At 43.3% G+C, this 16,088-nt stretch overlaps 3 protein-coding genes across 9 annotated transcripts in view; 2 read left to right on the plus strand and 1 right to left on the minus strand.

Annotated features, from left to right (window-relative positions):
* The window catches only part of NKAIN2 (sodium/potassium transporting ATPase interacting 2), a 745,781-nt gene that overhangs the window by 616,350 nt on the left and 113,343 nt on the right, over positions 1–16,088 (plus strand). The gene's annotated exons all lie outside the window — the stretch shown is intronic.
* Positions 8,328–11,787, plus strand: LOC135982341 (uncharacterized). Its single transcript, XM_065588507.1, has 2 exons — positions 8,328–10,906; positions 11,407–11,787. Exon 1 carries the CDS (start codon positions 8,569–8,571, stop codon positions 9,952–9,954), a length of 1,386 nt encoding a protein of 461 aa, XP_065444579.1. The 5' UTR covers positions 8,328–8,568; the 3' UTR covers positions 9,955–10,906; positions 11,407–11,787.
* Positions 10,072–12,743, minus strand: LOC135982342 (myb/SANT-like DNA-binding domain-containing protein 2). Its single transcript, XM_065588508.1, has 2 exons — positions 11,815–12,743; positions 10,072–10,692 (listed from the first exon to the last, which is right to left on the minus strand). Exons 1-2 carry the CDS (start codon positions 12,362–12,364, stop codon positions 10,178–10,180), a joined length of 1,065 nt encoding a protein of 354 aa, XP_065444580.1. The 5' UTR covers positions 12,365–12,743; the 3' UTR covers positions 10,072–10,177.

The raw sequence follows: 16,088 nt of genomic DNA on the forward strand, positions 1-16,088 counted from the left end.
TACAATATAGTTCACCTTTTTAGCTGGAATGTTGTGAGTGCAAAAGGGGATTAGTGCTATATTCCTTGTGCACTTTAAACTCCCTTTGAAGTCAGTAGAGCTCCACTCACTTATACCATCAGAGGAGCTGGTCCAGTATTGGGAATTCAAGGAAGTTTTAATTATTTTAATTCTTTCGTACCAGAAAGATAAAAATAGATGGGGTCAGTATAAAATATATGTGCCCTGGAAACAAAATGTCACTCTAGTAAGTAATTTATTAGTAAGAGTTTTACACAACACAGGCCTTAAGTGTTTTATTGCTAGTACTTCATAATAAAGTAGTTATATAGATATTATAGTCATGAATTACTAGAGATGACCTTTGATTTATTGTGTATATATATATATAATCTATTTTTATCTTTCTTCAAAGCCTATATTTAATCAATCAGATATTTAATATTTATTTCTTGACAAGGAAATTAACTGTATATCCTAGAGTTCACAAGTCCCAATGTATTACAATATTCTTAACACTATGAAGTCAAATGTCTTTGATTTTTTCCCCAGCTGGTATTTTTTTGCGTATACCAGCATTGCAATTCAAAGTAATAAAAGCATCGATCTTCTATCTCTGACACCATAGTTCCTCTAATTCTGTGAAAGCACTCAACACAAACAAACAAAAATGCAGTATAAGAAGCCCCTAGAGACAATTCAACAAGATTTTGCATTTCCCAGGGCCAAATCAGCTGTTGAAAACTTAATTTAAGACACTGATTCCAGACACTACAGTTAGAATGGTAAATCTACTGTCTGTCAGTTTCTTAAATAAAGATTTCAATCACTGATTCAGTCTACAGAGAAAGAGAGCTCCATTCTAGCTGCCTCTCTGGCGAGCTCTGCTTATTAAAGTTCATCACTGTGTTTCACTTTAGTGTTGACAGGAAACTGGAGCATCTTTGGATTCAGAGATGGAAAATGAAGAGAGGTTTTGGTGGGTGGAGTTTTAGCTAGCATAGATGAAAACTTGGCAAACAGAAAACACTGGCTGAGCAGTGTGATTATACAACTCAGGTTGAATTAATACAAGTGGAACAAAATATTTTAAGACAAATTCCCCAAACTGTGGGCCAGATTCTGTCTCATTTCTGGCCTGTTTGTGACACCTGAGTGGCAGAAAGGAGCTGGGACCTTGCCCCATCTGAACAGTTGATATTCTTTGTAGCCTCTCAGCTGGGGTGAAGCCAGTTCCTACGCGTCTTGCCCCTCTTCCATCCTATTGTAGGGAACATGTCAGGGGTATCAGGGCTGAGAGAAGGTGAGGTGAAATTCAGCTCCATTTTACCAATTCACAGTTATCCTGGTGTCTCCAGGTATACCTTCACTGAAGAGTTAACCCACCTGGTACTGCACCTGCAAGTTTCTCTTCCTCTCCTGACATGAGAGTGAAGCAAGCTACCAAGAAGAAAGCCACTTGGGGAGACATGGGTTTTAAACCAGAATTTTGGACAGAATGATAAAGGGAAGCAAGACTGAGACTGGGTATTTTGGTCATTGTTAAGGTGTGTGGCAACAGTTAATCCAGCCCATTTCCCATCAGGATACCACCCAGTACACAAGGCATAACTTATTCTTATCATATGTACACTATGCTGCAAAGAGGATTTCTTTTTAAATCCACACCCCAGTGTTAACATGACCAAACTACATGTAAAAGCACACTGTAGACCATCCTCAGTAAAGAAAAAGTATATATAAAAACATTGATGCAGGAACTCAAAAAGTTCAACATTTGTATGCCTATCAAACCTATGAGCAACACTACCATGACACATGGATCTCCATCCCAACTCCAGCTCCTCCTCCATTCTCCCCTGATGTCTTCCTGTGGGGGAGGACAAAGTACTTCCTGGCGTGGTGGAAAACTCTCCTCTCCAGTGTCTTTGACAGCCCAGAAAATGCAAGTATAAACTATTATGAAATTGGAGTCATGACAAGAAAGGTTGATTTGGTTTAGGGTTCCTGGGTGGAGAAAGAGTGGGATCCCCAGCATTATAACTGTTGTGAAGTAAGCCTGTGTACATCAGAACTGAAAGGTGATTTCCCTCTTCACAACATTGTCAGATGAAGGGGAGCATCAATACATGAATGTCATGAGATGATTCAAGACAATATACTCCTTTCACCTATCTACAATGTAACCCTCATCATTCTGCCAGTGAAGCTGACAATTCACGTGAACTGCATCATTAAAGAATAGTTGACCGAGGAATTAATTTCTTACAGGAGTATATATGGAAATAGGGAGTGGAGGGGTGTGAGAGAAAAACAGATTCTAATCTCTGATAAATGGCACCATGAGTTTCTATTCATCTTGTAAAAGCATTTGCTTTGCATTTGTGCTTAAGGGACAGAGCTACTTTTACAAGATAATACCTGAGATCAAAATGCATGTGTATATGAAATTTAAATATGTGTTCTCAATCCGAATATATTATTTTAGTTTACATTTTTAAATTAGTTTTTATTTTAGTTTACATTTTTTAATTATTTGTTTTAATTAATTTAATTTTAATTCAATGACCTCAGTCCATAACTGTCTCTAGTAATCTAATACCACACCTATCAGTTTCCTGGCTGTGTCTGTTATTTCTTCTATGTGACACACTAAGTTCTCCATGTCATATAGCTGATTACAGTATTCATGTGGTGATGAATATTAGGCTTGCAAAAGAGTGGTTGCTTTTATTTATTATGGGGCAGATTCTGCCACCCTTGTATTTTGTAATCCCTTATTCTCCAAAGTAGTCCCCTGGATTTCACTGTGACTATGCACAGAGTACTGAACAAGTCAATATGTGGAAGGATGACAGAATCTTGCTCTCTGCACCAGTTCCTCAGCTGGTGAAAACTGGAATTGTTTCATTGGCTTCAGTGGACATGTTCTCATTTAAACCAGCAGAGGATCTGGCTCACTGGGTTAATTACATTCCTTAATATGTACTTTTGAAAATTAATGGAAAATGTACACACATTGTATGCAACATCATGTGTTACATGCTTTAAGCTGACCATGAATTATCATAGTCTCAGGAGGTTAAAGAGTATTAAAGTGACCATAAATATTTGTTTGGGTTGTCATGCATTAGCCACAACTCAAAATATGATTATAATTTGCTAATGTCAGCTTCTTTGAGGTCATATTTATGTCTCCTATGAACTTTTGTTTTTTGTTTTTTTCAAACATATGCTTTAGTCTTTGTGAACAGTGCCTGCAGTGTAGGAGGAATTGTGAATCTCATTTGTTGTGAAAACATTTAAAATGTTTTTCCAAATGTAACCAGAAAAGCACACAAATGCAGGAAGCAGCCAATACACGTCCTCCTTATTTCACACTGCCGTCTAAAATATGCTTATATCTTAAATCCGTAGTCAGATGAGAGTGAAGACTCAAATAGTAGATAAATCAAATTACTTTTAATAAAACTAAAGCTGTGATCATTACTAAGTGACATAGTATAGCACCACACAAAGAAAGAGCAGGTTCATTTACTGTTAAATTAATTACTGCGTGTAAAGTGAAATGAGTTTGATATATCAAGTCTCAATATAGCCTTAGGCACTGTGCTAAACTTCAACACCTCCAAGGACAAGAATAAACTTTTTATGGACTAAAGTTTGTCAGAGTCATTTAACATATCCTAACAACTATTGCCTTGTTGATTTAAAAAATAAAATGAAGCTTTTATAGAGCAACCTGAAGAAGATAGTTATACTTTTCAGAATTTATAGGGTAGGTATAACTGTGTCCCTAGCCTCTGTTTGCCAGAAGCTGGGAATGGGCGACAGGGGATGGATCACTTGATGATTACCTGCTCTATTCATTCCCTCTGGGGAATCTGATAGGATAACGGGCTAGATGGACCTTTGGTCTGACCCAGTATGCCTGTTCTTACATTCTTATGTTCTTATGGTATGTTCCTATCCATGTCTTCATGGCCAGCAGCCTGATCAGAGCTGTTCTGGGTTCCATGCTACTTCTCCATTCCTATAATGATTTCTCAGTGTGACCTGCCCCCCTACAGCTCATTCCCAGCTCATAAAATGGGTTTGGTGGCAGGATATGTCAGAAGTATGTGCAAAGGAAGGAATGGGAATACTTGGCAGAGGTAGATGAGACTGAATCAAAAACAGTATTAGCTCCTGTAACAGGACTGCTTCTTACTATGAACCTCACCTTGTTACACACCCTCCCCTTTTGGAACTTTGTCCACACCAGTGTAAGTTCTATTGGAGAGCACCACTCCAGCTGAAACTTACAAGTGGTTGAAATTGCTCTAAAACAATTAGATGCATGACTACCCCCAACAAGATTGTCTCTGGATTCAGACACTGGGCAGTTAGATCTCGCAACCTCTGGGTTGCTATATAGGGTCCGGCTCCCCGTGGACATGGCTGTGTGTGGAATTTATGCCGGTATGCTTCAGCCATGAACCATGCGCGGTACAAGCTCGACTGCATCACTCAAGTTTCTATAAGCAGTTTTAGCCTCTCAAGTCAGAAATGGCATCACCCTGGCACCCTAGAGTCATCCCAGGCAACCTGCTCAAAGATGCAGAGAAAGGCCTCATCAACATCTTCCAGGCCCAACTTTGCCAGTGAGAGGCTCGGCCTGCCCTGTCCCAATCCTCCCAGAGATTCGGGGCCCATCTGCCCTGTTGCTGCAGAAACTGCTCCTGCTGCTGACATTAGGACTCCTGCCACTGCTGCTGGGTGACCAGCTGTACCTCCTGCTGCTTTTGTTGGCTTTGCAAAAGCAACAGGAGAAAGATCTGAGTCTTTTGCTGCTGCTCTACTAATAGGCAGATAATTTCCTCCATTTCTTCTTACAGTTACCTCTTCTATATCAACTCTCCTCCTTGGTTGGAGGGGGGTTTGGGATCCTCTGACTATGCCAATTTGTAACAGAACTGCTGCTTACTGAGCCGCCCCTCCTGGCCAGGGTTGTTCCTGCAAGCTCCCCACCTCTGATTTTCCTCTTGTTCAGGGACCTTCAAAAAATAAGAGGCTATCTCTGGTTAACAATACCCCTGCCTTGGGGTATTTTAATACCAGAGCCAGTTTACAACAACCTAGGTTGACCATCTTTTCAAAAGACAAAAGCTGCCCTGGCCCTTCCTAGCCCCCCACTCCTCTTCCTCCTGAGGCCCCGCTCCCTGGTCAGGCTGGAAGCCAGAGCTGAGCCATGGTAAGAGCCACCCAGGGAGCCCAGGCTACGGTGGAGCGCTCCGGACCCTCCAACTGCCCTGGGGCTGGGGGGATGAGGTGCCAATGTCCCTGTTGGAAAGGTGAGTCCAGGTTCCCTGGGTGGCTCTTACTATTGCCTGGCTCTGGCTTCTGACCTACGCAGGGGATGGGGCCTTGAGGGGGAGAGGAGGAACAGGGTGTGGGGTCTTGTGGAAAGGGGGGGATTAAGGCCCACCTGAGCCTCTCCCCCCCCACCACCACCATCGGGAAGAGGCTGATGCCGCCCCTGAGTCTCAGGCAGTCATGGAGTGATGCTCTAGGGAATCCGGGACAAATGCTGTACCAGAGTCATTCAGCCTAGGGTCAGGACTTAAACTCTGCATTTCAGGACTGTCCCACCCAATATGGGATGGGTGGTCACCCTAAAACAACCCAGAGTCCCAAACTAAAGTCTCTTCCAACAAGACCAAAAAAAAAGTCCATGGTTAGCTCTGGCATTGTCTCTCGCCTCCAGGGCTCTTCCAAGCCTGTACGGAGCCTATTTAAGGAGCCCCTTGAAGGGGGAAATGGAGGCAGGGTACTGCAGAGCTACACCTGGTGCACAGGGGGTGCTGCAGGATTGGCATGCCCACTTATAATGTTATTGGAAATTAGGAAAAAACAAATATCCGTCAGTTTACAATTACACATTTTTAACAGCATTTAATAATATTTAACTGATGGTTTAAAACCAATGTGTATTCCACTCTGCTGAGCAGATAGAGAATGAATTCCATGACAAAACTCTTGATTAGTTGGGTTTTTTCCATGAATATTCTTTGTTAACCCAGACAGCTCACTATTGAACATAACTCCTCTCTAACAAATTTAAGACTTAGGGTTAGATTGTGCCTCTAAGTAGCTCCTTGCTTTGAAGGGTAGAAATTTGCTACTGTGCAATACGGCAGCAAGTAACAACAACTCTCTGCTGGTTCAGCCGAGTTGGTCAGCAAGTGTAGGAGATGGGCTTGCCTGCACAGAGAGTTATCCTGGAATAGCAATTCCTGTTCCATTATTTCTGATTAACTCCATGTGTGGATGCTCCTATTCCATAATAAATCATCACTTATTCCAAATTAGCTTAATCCACACTTGAAGGATTAACAGCATCCGCATGTAGTTAATCAGAAATAGCCAATCTGCTTTACATTCACACCCTACCTTATTCTGGATTAAACTTTCATGCGTAGACAAGCCCTAAGGCTCCACCGGTTCTTCATCCCCTCTACTCACCCACTCCTGGGGCAGTGGGAATAAGCCAGGGCACAAAACTTCTTTACTTCTACATGTCCAGACCCAAGGTCTAGGCAAGCTATATAAGGGTTTAAGGGGGGGTCCTTGCTCCTTCTTACTGCTTTGTGCTCATGTGTAGTCTAAGGTTCAGTCTAGTACTCTGTCTCAAACTTTGTCTTACCCCCATTGGGAGCCCTAAAGACCTGGAATTGTCTGTTCTCCTTGTGCCACTCCAACCAGTGCAAAGGGACCATAAAGCAGGCAGACCTCACCAAATATCCATATATTCCCATATATGGGGAGAATTTCCAGGTGGTGGAGAGCTGTAATAGCAGCTCTGTGACACTCTTTTGCAGCCCACCAGTGCTGGAGGCATAGTTGGAGAAAAGATTTTATGTTGGGCTAAAACTAGAACTCTGGATTGGATAGAGCTGATCAAACAGAGTGCTTTTGGCACGGTGTATAAATAATATTTTAGCTAAGATAGCAAATCAATCACTCTAGAAGGGGAAGATTTTAAAATAGTTTCTTTTGGGTCTCAATATTTTTTTCTCCTTGGCTTAAACTTTTCCATCCGCAGCCTCAGCAGCCAACTAGCTTTGTCCTGGTTGGTAGAGGAAGCTAGACCCAATCTTTTGGATGTTGTCCAAATGTAATAAATCCATGTCCTTAGTGTTTTATTTGGAATTAGGAGGTTATTTCTGTTTGTCTCAATGAATTCTAAGCACTATTGATCTGCATATTTGCCTGGATAAACCAAGACAAGAAACATAGCAACTATCCTGAAAATAAAGTACAACTAAACTGTTTTTAAAAGTCCTTCTACACTGCACATGAGAAACATTAATACTACTATAAGCCAATGGACTCAAACAGTTTTAATTATTAGTAAACAACCAACACCCTGGAAGTCTTTCCAAAATGAAGAGAAACATGTGAAAGAGCTGCAAGAGAAGATTGAATGTAGAATAACTTTGATGTGGGAAGAACAATGGTGGAGACTAGGAGCATTGGATGGTGTCCTGATTCTTTCTCTATTAAGTGCTGTTCTCATTTAAGAAAAAAGAAATGCACAAAGCCCAATTATCAGCCTAAATTAGGCCACTTGGTTTCACATTTTCATACTGAAACAGGAACATAGCTCCCTAAAATAGGTATCTGGACACCTGGTAGTTGATTTGAGCATCCAAATATAGAACTGGGTACTTAAGTAAGGTGTCCAAGTTTGAAAATACTTCTCCACAGAATTTACAGTATCCTATATTTTGCTACTGATGAGCTAAGGAGATACCAAAAGACAAAGGTTCTATCCTGCAGTCATGTACCGGGTGTCAATCAGGAGTAATTCCATTTAAATCAGTGGTGTTATACCAGGATAAAACTGGTATGAGTAGAATCAGGCCCACTGTACAGCTGCATCAACAAAACTTCTAGGTTCCCATAGCACAAACTGTGAGATATTACAGTATTTCCTTGTAATATTTTTTAGTGGGGAACTATGCAGATCATTTGCCGAGCATATTGCTAAGCCTATAGTGAAGCTGAACTCTCCCACAATAATAGTTGTGCTGCTTGACTGGAGTTAAATCTTGTTATGAGTTTTCCTCCAACAGACCAGAAATCTTAGCCATGTTGAATGTACTTGTTCCATTAAAAGGTAGAACTAAGATGTTAGTTGAGATTGCACTAATCATAGCTCAAAAGGCTTCAGGACAGTGTGGATGGGAGTGGACAAAACATTAGTATTCTGCTGTACTAAGGGTATGTCTACACTACGGGATTAATCCGAATTTAGATAATTCGGATTTGAGAAACAGGTTGTATAAAGTCGAAATGAATGCGGCCACACTAGCACATTAATTCGGTGGTGTGCGTCCAAGTACTGGGGCTAGCGTCGATTTCTGCACCGTTGCACTGTGGGTAGCAATTCCATAGCTATCCCATAGTTCCCGCAGTCTCCCGCGCCCATTGGGATTGTGGGTTAAGATCCCAGTGCCTGATGGGACAAAAAACATCGTCGCAGGTGGTTCTGGGTACAGCCTCACTTCCTCCCTCCCTCCCTGCATGAAAGCAACGGACGGCAGACAACCATTTTCGCGCCTTTTTTCCTGGGTGGGTGAACACTGCAGACTCCATACCACGGCAAGCATGGAGCCCGCTGAGGTCAAGACAGCACTCATGAATATTGTAAACACCTCGCGCGTTCTCGTGGAGTTTATGCTGAGCCAGGACCAGAAAAACGAGGAGAGGAGGCAGCGGCAGCGGCAGCGCAGCGACAAGCATGATGAGGACATGGACACGGACACGGATACAGAATTCAGTGAAACCACAGGCCCCGGTGCTTTGGAGATCATGTTGTTAATGGGGCAGATTCTAAACATGGAACGCCGATTCTGGGCAAGGGAAACAAGCACAGACTGGTGGGACCGCATAGTGTTGCAGGTCTGGGACGATTCCCAGTGGCTGCGGAACTTTCGCATGCGTAAGGGCACTTTCATGGAACTTTGTGACTTGCTGTCCCCTGCCTTGAAACGCCAGAATACCAAGATGAGAGCAGCCCTCACAGTTGAGAAGCGCGTGGCGATAGCCCTGTGGAAGCTTGCAACGCCAGACAGCTACCGGTCAGTCGGGAATCAATTTGGAGTGGGAAAATCTACTGTGGGGGCTGCTGTGATGCAAGTAGCCAAAGCAATCACTCAGGTGCTGCTACGAAAGTTTGTGACTCTGGGAAATGTGCAGGCCATAGTGGATGGCTTTGCTGCAATGGGATTCCCTAACTGTGGTGGGGCGATAGACGGAACCCATATCCCTATCTTGGCACCGGAGCACCAAGCCACCGAGTACATAAACCGCAAGGGGTACTTTTCAATGGTGCTGCAAGCACTTGTGGATCACAAGGGACGTTTCACCAACATCAATGCGGGCTGGGCGGGAAGGGTTCATGACGCTCGCGTCTTCAGGAACACTACTCTGTTTAAAGGGCTGCAGCAAGGGACTTACTTTCCGGACCAGAAAATAACCGTTGGGGATGTTGAAATGCCCATAGTTATTCTTGGGGACCCAGCCTACCCCTTAATGCCATGGCTCATGAAGCCATACACAGGCAGCCTGGACAGGAGTCAGGAGCTGTTTAACTACAGGCTAAGCAAGTGCAGAATGGTGGTAGAATGTGCATTTGGCCGTTTAAAAGGCCGCTGGAGATCATTATTGACTCGCTCTGACCTCAGCCAAAGAAATCTCCCCATTGTTATTTCTGCTTGCTGTGTGCTCCACAATCTCTGTGAAAGTAAGGGGGAGACCTTTATGGCAGGGTGGGAGGCTGAGGCAAATCGCCTGGCTGCTGATTACGCGCAGCCAGACACCAGGGCGATTAGAAGAGCACACCATGAAGCGGTGTGCATCAGAGAAGCTTTAAAAACCAGTTTCATGGCTGGCCAGGCTACAGTGTGAAATATCTGTTTGTTTCTCCTTCATGAAAACCCGCCCCCTTTATTGACTGATTTTCTGTAAGGAACCCACCCTCCCCCTTCCCCCAGCTTTCTTTCAAACCAAATAAAGTCACTATCATTTAAAAATCATTTATTCTTTATTAATAGATTAGAAAAAGAGGGAGGGAACCCGGGTGGTATTTGGGAGGAGGATTACTGGGAAGGAAAAAGCCACAAAGAAAAGGTTAAAAAAATGACAGCCTTTTGCTTGGGCTGTCTACTGGGGTGGAATGGGAAGGTGTACGGAGCCTCCCCCCCCGCGTTCTTACACGTCTGGGTGAGGAGGATACGGAACATGGGGAGGGGGGAGGGTGGAACAGGGGCTGAAGCGGCAGTCTGTTTTCCAGCAGCCGTTCCTGAACCTCCACCAGACGCTGGAGCAGCCCCAGCGTTGCTTCCTTCATCCTCTGGTCTTCCTGACGCCACCTCTCATCTCGAGCGTCTCTCCTCTCCTCACGTTGGTCTCTCCTCTCCTCACGTTGGTCCCTCATGTCCTCACGTTGGTCCCTCCTCTCCTCACGTTCACTGACTTCTTTCCTATACTTTGAAACTGTTTCCTTCCACTCATTCAGATGAGCTCTGTCACTCCTGCTGGATTGCATAATTTCAGAAAACATCTCTTCTCGCGTCTTCTTCTTACGACGCCTTATCTGTGATAACCTTCGGGATGGAGGAGGGAGGCTTGAGGAATTTGCAGCTGCTGTAGGGAGGGGAAAAAAGAGAGAATTGTTTTAAAAGCTACATTTTGCAGAACAATGCTTATACTCTTTCACGGTGACCAACACTGTTCACATTACATAGCACATGTGATTTCTGTGCAAGGTCGCATTTTGCCTCTTAATGCTGAGTGCCTGTGGCTTTGCTGCTAGAGATCACAGGTCTGGGCAACAGAATTCTGCTTGCATGCGGCCATGGTAAGCCATTCTCTTACAGCTTCTGCGCCCTACTTTCCCACATACCAAGCATAGCTTGTAGAGTGCTGCAGAAGCCTGGCCAATCTCAGCCAGTTGGGGGGGGGGGGGAGTGTGGTGGGGCTTGTCTGGGCAAGTAGAGTGCTGCGGTTTTTCTGTTAACATTCAGCAGCACCAGAAAACAAACTAACCACGGTACCCCTCCCCCCCACCGCGTGGCTGGTATCAGGGAAGATCCCTACAGGCACCAAACTAATCCCCCCCCACCGCCGCCCCCCCCCCCCCCTCGCCATGAATTCTCTGGGATGATCACAGTACCCCTCCCCCCACCGCGTGGCTGGTAACAGGGAAGATCCCTGCTAGCCAAACGCGAAAAACTCAGGGCCAATTTCCCATCTGCGCTTGGCTAACTGCAGGGAAGGATTTATTTTCCGCCACAGGCAAACAGCCCAGTAGGAACGGCCACCTCTGTCCCCTTAATTAAGTTCCCGTATTTCAACCAGGTTACCAGGAGTGATATCACTCTCCTGAGGATTACACAAGAAGATAAAGAACGGATGTTGCTTGAATGCCAGCAAACACCGGGACCATACGCTGCCAGGCTTTGTCAGGCAATGATACCAGATTACTTGCTGCAAGCATGGCGTGGTCAAGTGTCCTACCATGGAGGAGGGAATAAAGATGCACTGCCCAGAAACCTTCTGGCAAGGCTTTCGGAGTACCTCCAGGAGAGCTTCATTGAGATGTCCCTGGAGGATTTCCGCTCCATCCCCAGACACGTTAACAGACTTTTCCAATAGCTACAGACTTTTCCAGTAGCTGAACTGACCGCGAATGCAAAGTCAGGCAAAGTAATCATTAAAAACCGTTTGCTTTTAAAACAAGTTTTATATTTTAAAAGGTAAACTCACCTGAGGTGCCTTCCATGGGGTCAGAGTCTTGGGTACTGGCTTGGGAGGCTTGGGAGGCTTGGGAGGGTACTTCAGTCAGGGTGATAAAAAGATCCTGGCTGTTGGGGAGAATGGAGTGCTGTGTGCTCTCTGCAAGCTCATCCTCCTCCTCCTCCTCCTCCTCTACCCCATCGGCAGAATCCTCAGGCGTCGAGACTATCCCCGACCCAGAATCCACGAACACAGGTGGGTTAGTGGTGGCAGCCCCCCCTAGAATTGCATGCAGCTCGGCGTAGTAGCGGCATGTCCGCGGCTCTGACCCGGAGCGACCGTTTGCCTCCTTTGTTTTCTGATAGGCTTGTCTGAGTTCCTTGACTTTCACGCGGCACTGATCTGAGTCCCTATTGTGGCCTCTCTCCATCATGCCCTTGGAGATTTTTTCAAAAATTTTTGCATTTCGTCTTTTAGAACGAAGTTCTGCAAGCACTGAATCCTCTCCCCATACAGCGATCAGATCCAGTACCTCCCTCACGGTCCATGCTGGTGCTCTTTTTCGATTATCAGCCTGCATGGTTACCTGTGCTGATGAGGTATCTGTGGTCACCTGTGCTCTCCACGCTGTGCAAACAGGAAATGAAATTCAAATGTTCGCGGGGCTTTTCCTGTCTACCTGGCCAGTGCATCCGAGTTCAGATTGCTGTCCAGAGCGGTCACAATGATGCACTGTGGGATAGCTCCCGGAGGCCAATACCATCGAATTGCGGCCACACTAACCCTAATTCGAATTGTAAAAATCGATTTTGGCACTACTCCGCTCGTTGGGGTGGAGTACAGAAATCGATTTAAAGGGCCCTTTACATCGAATTAACTAGCGTCGTTGTGTGGACGGTTACAGGGTTAATTCGAATTAAAGCTGATAAATCCGAATTAAAGTCGTAGTGTAGACCAGGCCTCTGTGACAAAACCATTCAGTGTTCTGAAATTTTGGAGGATTTTGTAATTTCTTTAGTAATTTCAAAGGGGCTCAGTCATCCCCATATATCTTAATATCTTTTCATGTGATTTAGTGGGCAACTTGGAAGAATACCATCCCTAGAACTCACTTTAGATGAATTTGGGGAACTTCTTAACACATTGGTGAAACATCCCGATGAACGTGCTTCTGATGTCTCCATTTATCAATCAGCAATTAGATGGCCATGCAATGGTCCTGATTCTTCTCTCTTGCACTAATGAAAATCAGGAATAATACCAATGAAAATAACACATTTATACTGATGTAAAACTGGTTGCGTGAGAGGAGATTCAGGGCCAGTATGTTAGGGTTATCTGACCCCCAAATATCAAAGAAATCAAATAAAAAAAAGGGACCCAAAGATCCATGTGCAAGAGAAAGGAGTGACAGAGATCAATCAATATGCAACAGGAGAAATGAAAGTGAGCAATTAGAAATCCATGATCTTTATTCAGGAGTAAGGCAATGGTGTCATTATATAGTTACTGTATATGAATGTGAAACTTTTTGATGTGATTACTTCATTCTTATATATTTCTGGTTAATAACCTTTACAGTTCCAATTTTAAAAATATAAATCAGTCATATTCCATAAAAAATACAACCATTTGAATTTCTGTGCATATTACTAATTTTGAGACATTCAAGGATGACAGAAAAGGTCTGCTTACGGGAACGGATGCCAGGCTGCTTTACATTGTTTTGCCCCACTGGTGAATACAGATGTTTCTTTAGAGAGAAAAAGGTCTGCTTGCATGATGAAAATGATACTGCCCGATGAGAACTAGTAGATGTGGGAAAGTGAGATAACAGGAGAAAAAGCTGCCTGGAGAGGCCTCTGTGCATCCAAAACACCCAGAACTATAGAAGCTTTTAGAGGTTGATTTTTATCAGTGAAATTGCATGTGATAATTCAGTCTCCAAGCAGCTTGCTCTTGATAGTGTGTGTTTGAAAAATGAAACAAGTGGGGTTGCACTGCTGTATTTGACAAAACTTGTATTGAAACATTGCAGGCTTGCACAGATTTCAGCAATTCCTAATTAGAACAATGAAAGCATCTGATTTCCCATGACATGATGACCAGATTAACTGAAGCTGATACAGGGAGGTAGAAATTATATCTCCCTGTACCAGCAAACTTTGTTGCTCCCTATGAGGCAGCTGCCCTGAAGTCTAACTACTTGCTGCCTTCTCTTGAGGTTTTCTCTAGAATGAGCTGCTCTAACCAGTGCCAGAACTCCATAGGGGAACCTTTGTAATGGAAAAGTTGACTCACTATAACCCCTGACCATCTCTGTCCACGCGTTGGCCTTTTACTGTCCCCTAGTGCAAGAGAGGTTGTGACCATTTTCTGACAATGCAATGTACTCCTTTGGTGGACAGTCTACTGCAGGGACCTTTCACTAATGTCATCTTCAGCATAAATTGTTATGCACTGAGGGGTTAATCTAGAGGCCAATGTTTTAAACTAGTCACATAACTATCAGTGATCAGTATGGTTTAGAGAATACTAGGATAAACTGAAATTATAATTTCATAGACAGATTCCTCTCAAAAACATCTGAGTTTAGAATGCCTCTCTGGAATCTCCAGACTATAGCTTTGTTACATAATCCTCGCATGTCCACATCAAATATCTTTTGTCATTTCAAGAATGACAACAAAGATACCTTTCCAAATATTATTTCCCAGTTTCTCTTTCTTGATGCGTAAACAAAATCTAGTTTAATTTTCCTTAACAGGTTTTGTAAATATCACCAGGATTTACAAAAGCTTCACAGTAATCGTCAATAAAGCTTGTACAGATGTATTTGTGTCATAAGAGGAAGCAACTGTTTGATGAATTAGGATAATAAAATCTTCCTTGACATACAGGCTGTGAACAATACCCTATTGGCATGCCCGGCATGTATCAACATTCCTGTTAAGTTCCTCAGCTTCAAGGCTTATCAGGCTACTTCTCAGCATTTCCCTGAATAACATCTGAACCTCAGATGTTGAAAAGAACACATACAGGAAATACACAAGAGGATAAAAAAAAATCCCTTGCTGCTTCTATAGACTTTTTCTATGTCCACTAAAACTGTATTCAAACAGTGTGCATAGTAATGTGTGTAAATAGTGAGAGGAGTTTTTCATGAAGAGTTCTGAGTGCTCCTGCATAATGGATGTTAGTGATGGATGCATCCATCCTCAAACTGACTTACACAGTTCTTCAAAGAGATTCCAGAGCTCACCAGTTTTGTCATTAGAACTTTTCACACACACAGTGGTCCTTCACCACCCACCAACTATGGATACTTGTCTCATCTGCCTGTAGATGGAATGACATACACTTAAGGGCCAGATCCTCAGCTGGTGTAAATTGTCAAAGGCTCTTTGGACTTGAAGCCCATGCACCTATGATAATTTACATCAGCTGCAGATCTGCCCCTTAGTCTTACTTTGCACACTGGTTTACTAACTAGTTCACTTTGTATTGTGGGAGACATAATGGACTCTTGGGCTGATTCTGAGCCCACTTGTACCAGTTTTATATGGTAATTCCCTTGAATTCAAAAGAGTTACTCCTTTTACTCCTCTTACAACAGTTAGAGCTCAAAATCAGGCCTATTATATTCAGATTTGTGTTGGGACATGTGGATGTATTTGCTGAAACCAGGATCCCGTTTGGCTTATCACCTCTTTTTGCTTCTTAAAATAAATTTCTCTTAGTTGTTGACTCAGCTTTGCAGTTTTAAAATCTTATTAATATTCAGCACTTTTTAGCACCTTCCACTCAAAGTTGGGGTTCTGTTTTGGTTTTTTGAAACAAATTATAATTACTTAAGTCTTCCAACACTTCTCTGTGATAGGTATCACCCCCACTTTACAGATGAGGAAAACAAACAATGCAGAAGTTCAGTGATTTGCTCAGGGTCGCAAAGCAAGTCTTTGGCAGAGCCAGAAGTTAAGCCCAGTTCTGCTCACACCCACTGTGGTGTTCTGCACTTGCTCAAGCTTTCTTTTTTTATTTTTCAGAGTTCGTTTTGCACTTCTCATTTTTATTTTCTTAAAAATGTTGGTTGATCGTGATACTTCTGAGTTCACTGTGAGCTATAAAACAGAATGAAACAATTAATCCTATTCATTCTTACTGCTGCTCTGATAAGAGAGTAGAAAGGTTAAGAATTTCTCATGGTAGCTACAGTGACTTAAAGAGGAAAAACTCTTCTGACAAAATGTGATGAAATTTGATTTCACTCATACCAGTATAAATCCATTAACTTTACTTCAGCA

This window comes from Chrysemys picta, chromosome 3 (genome assembly GCF_011386835.1).
Source record: "Chrysemys picta bellii isolate R12L10 chromosome 3, ASM1138683v2, whole genome shotgun sequence".
NCBI classification, from domain to species: domain Eukaryota; kingdom Metazoa; phylum Chordata; order Testudines; family Emydidae; genus Chrysemys; species Chrysemys picta.

What these genes read in the sequence shown, in the direction of transcription:
- LOC135982341 (XM_065588507.1), top strand. Translation starts at nt 8,569, where the DNA reads ATGAAAGCAACGGACGGCAGACAACCATTTTCGCGCCTTTTTTCCTGG.
- LOC135982342 (XM_065588508.1), bottom strand. Translation starts at nt 12,364, where the DNA reads ATGCAGGCTGATAATCGAAAAAGAGCACCAGCATGGACCGTGAGGGAG. An exon ending in CCCCATGGAAGGCACCTCAG is followed by an intron (nt 10,693 to 11,814) that starts GTGAGTTTACCT and finishes CCCTCCCTACAG; the next exon opens with CAGCTGCAAATTCCTCAAGC.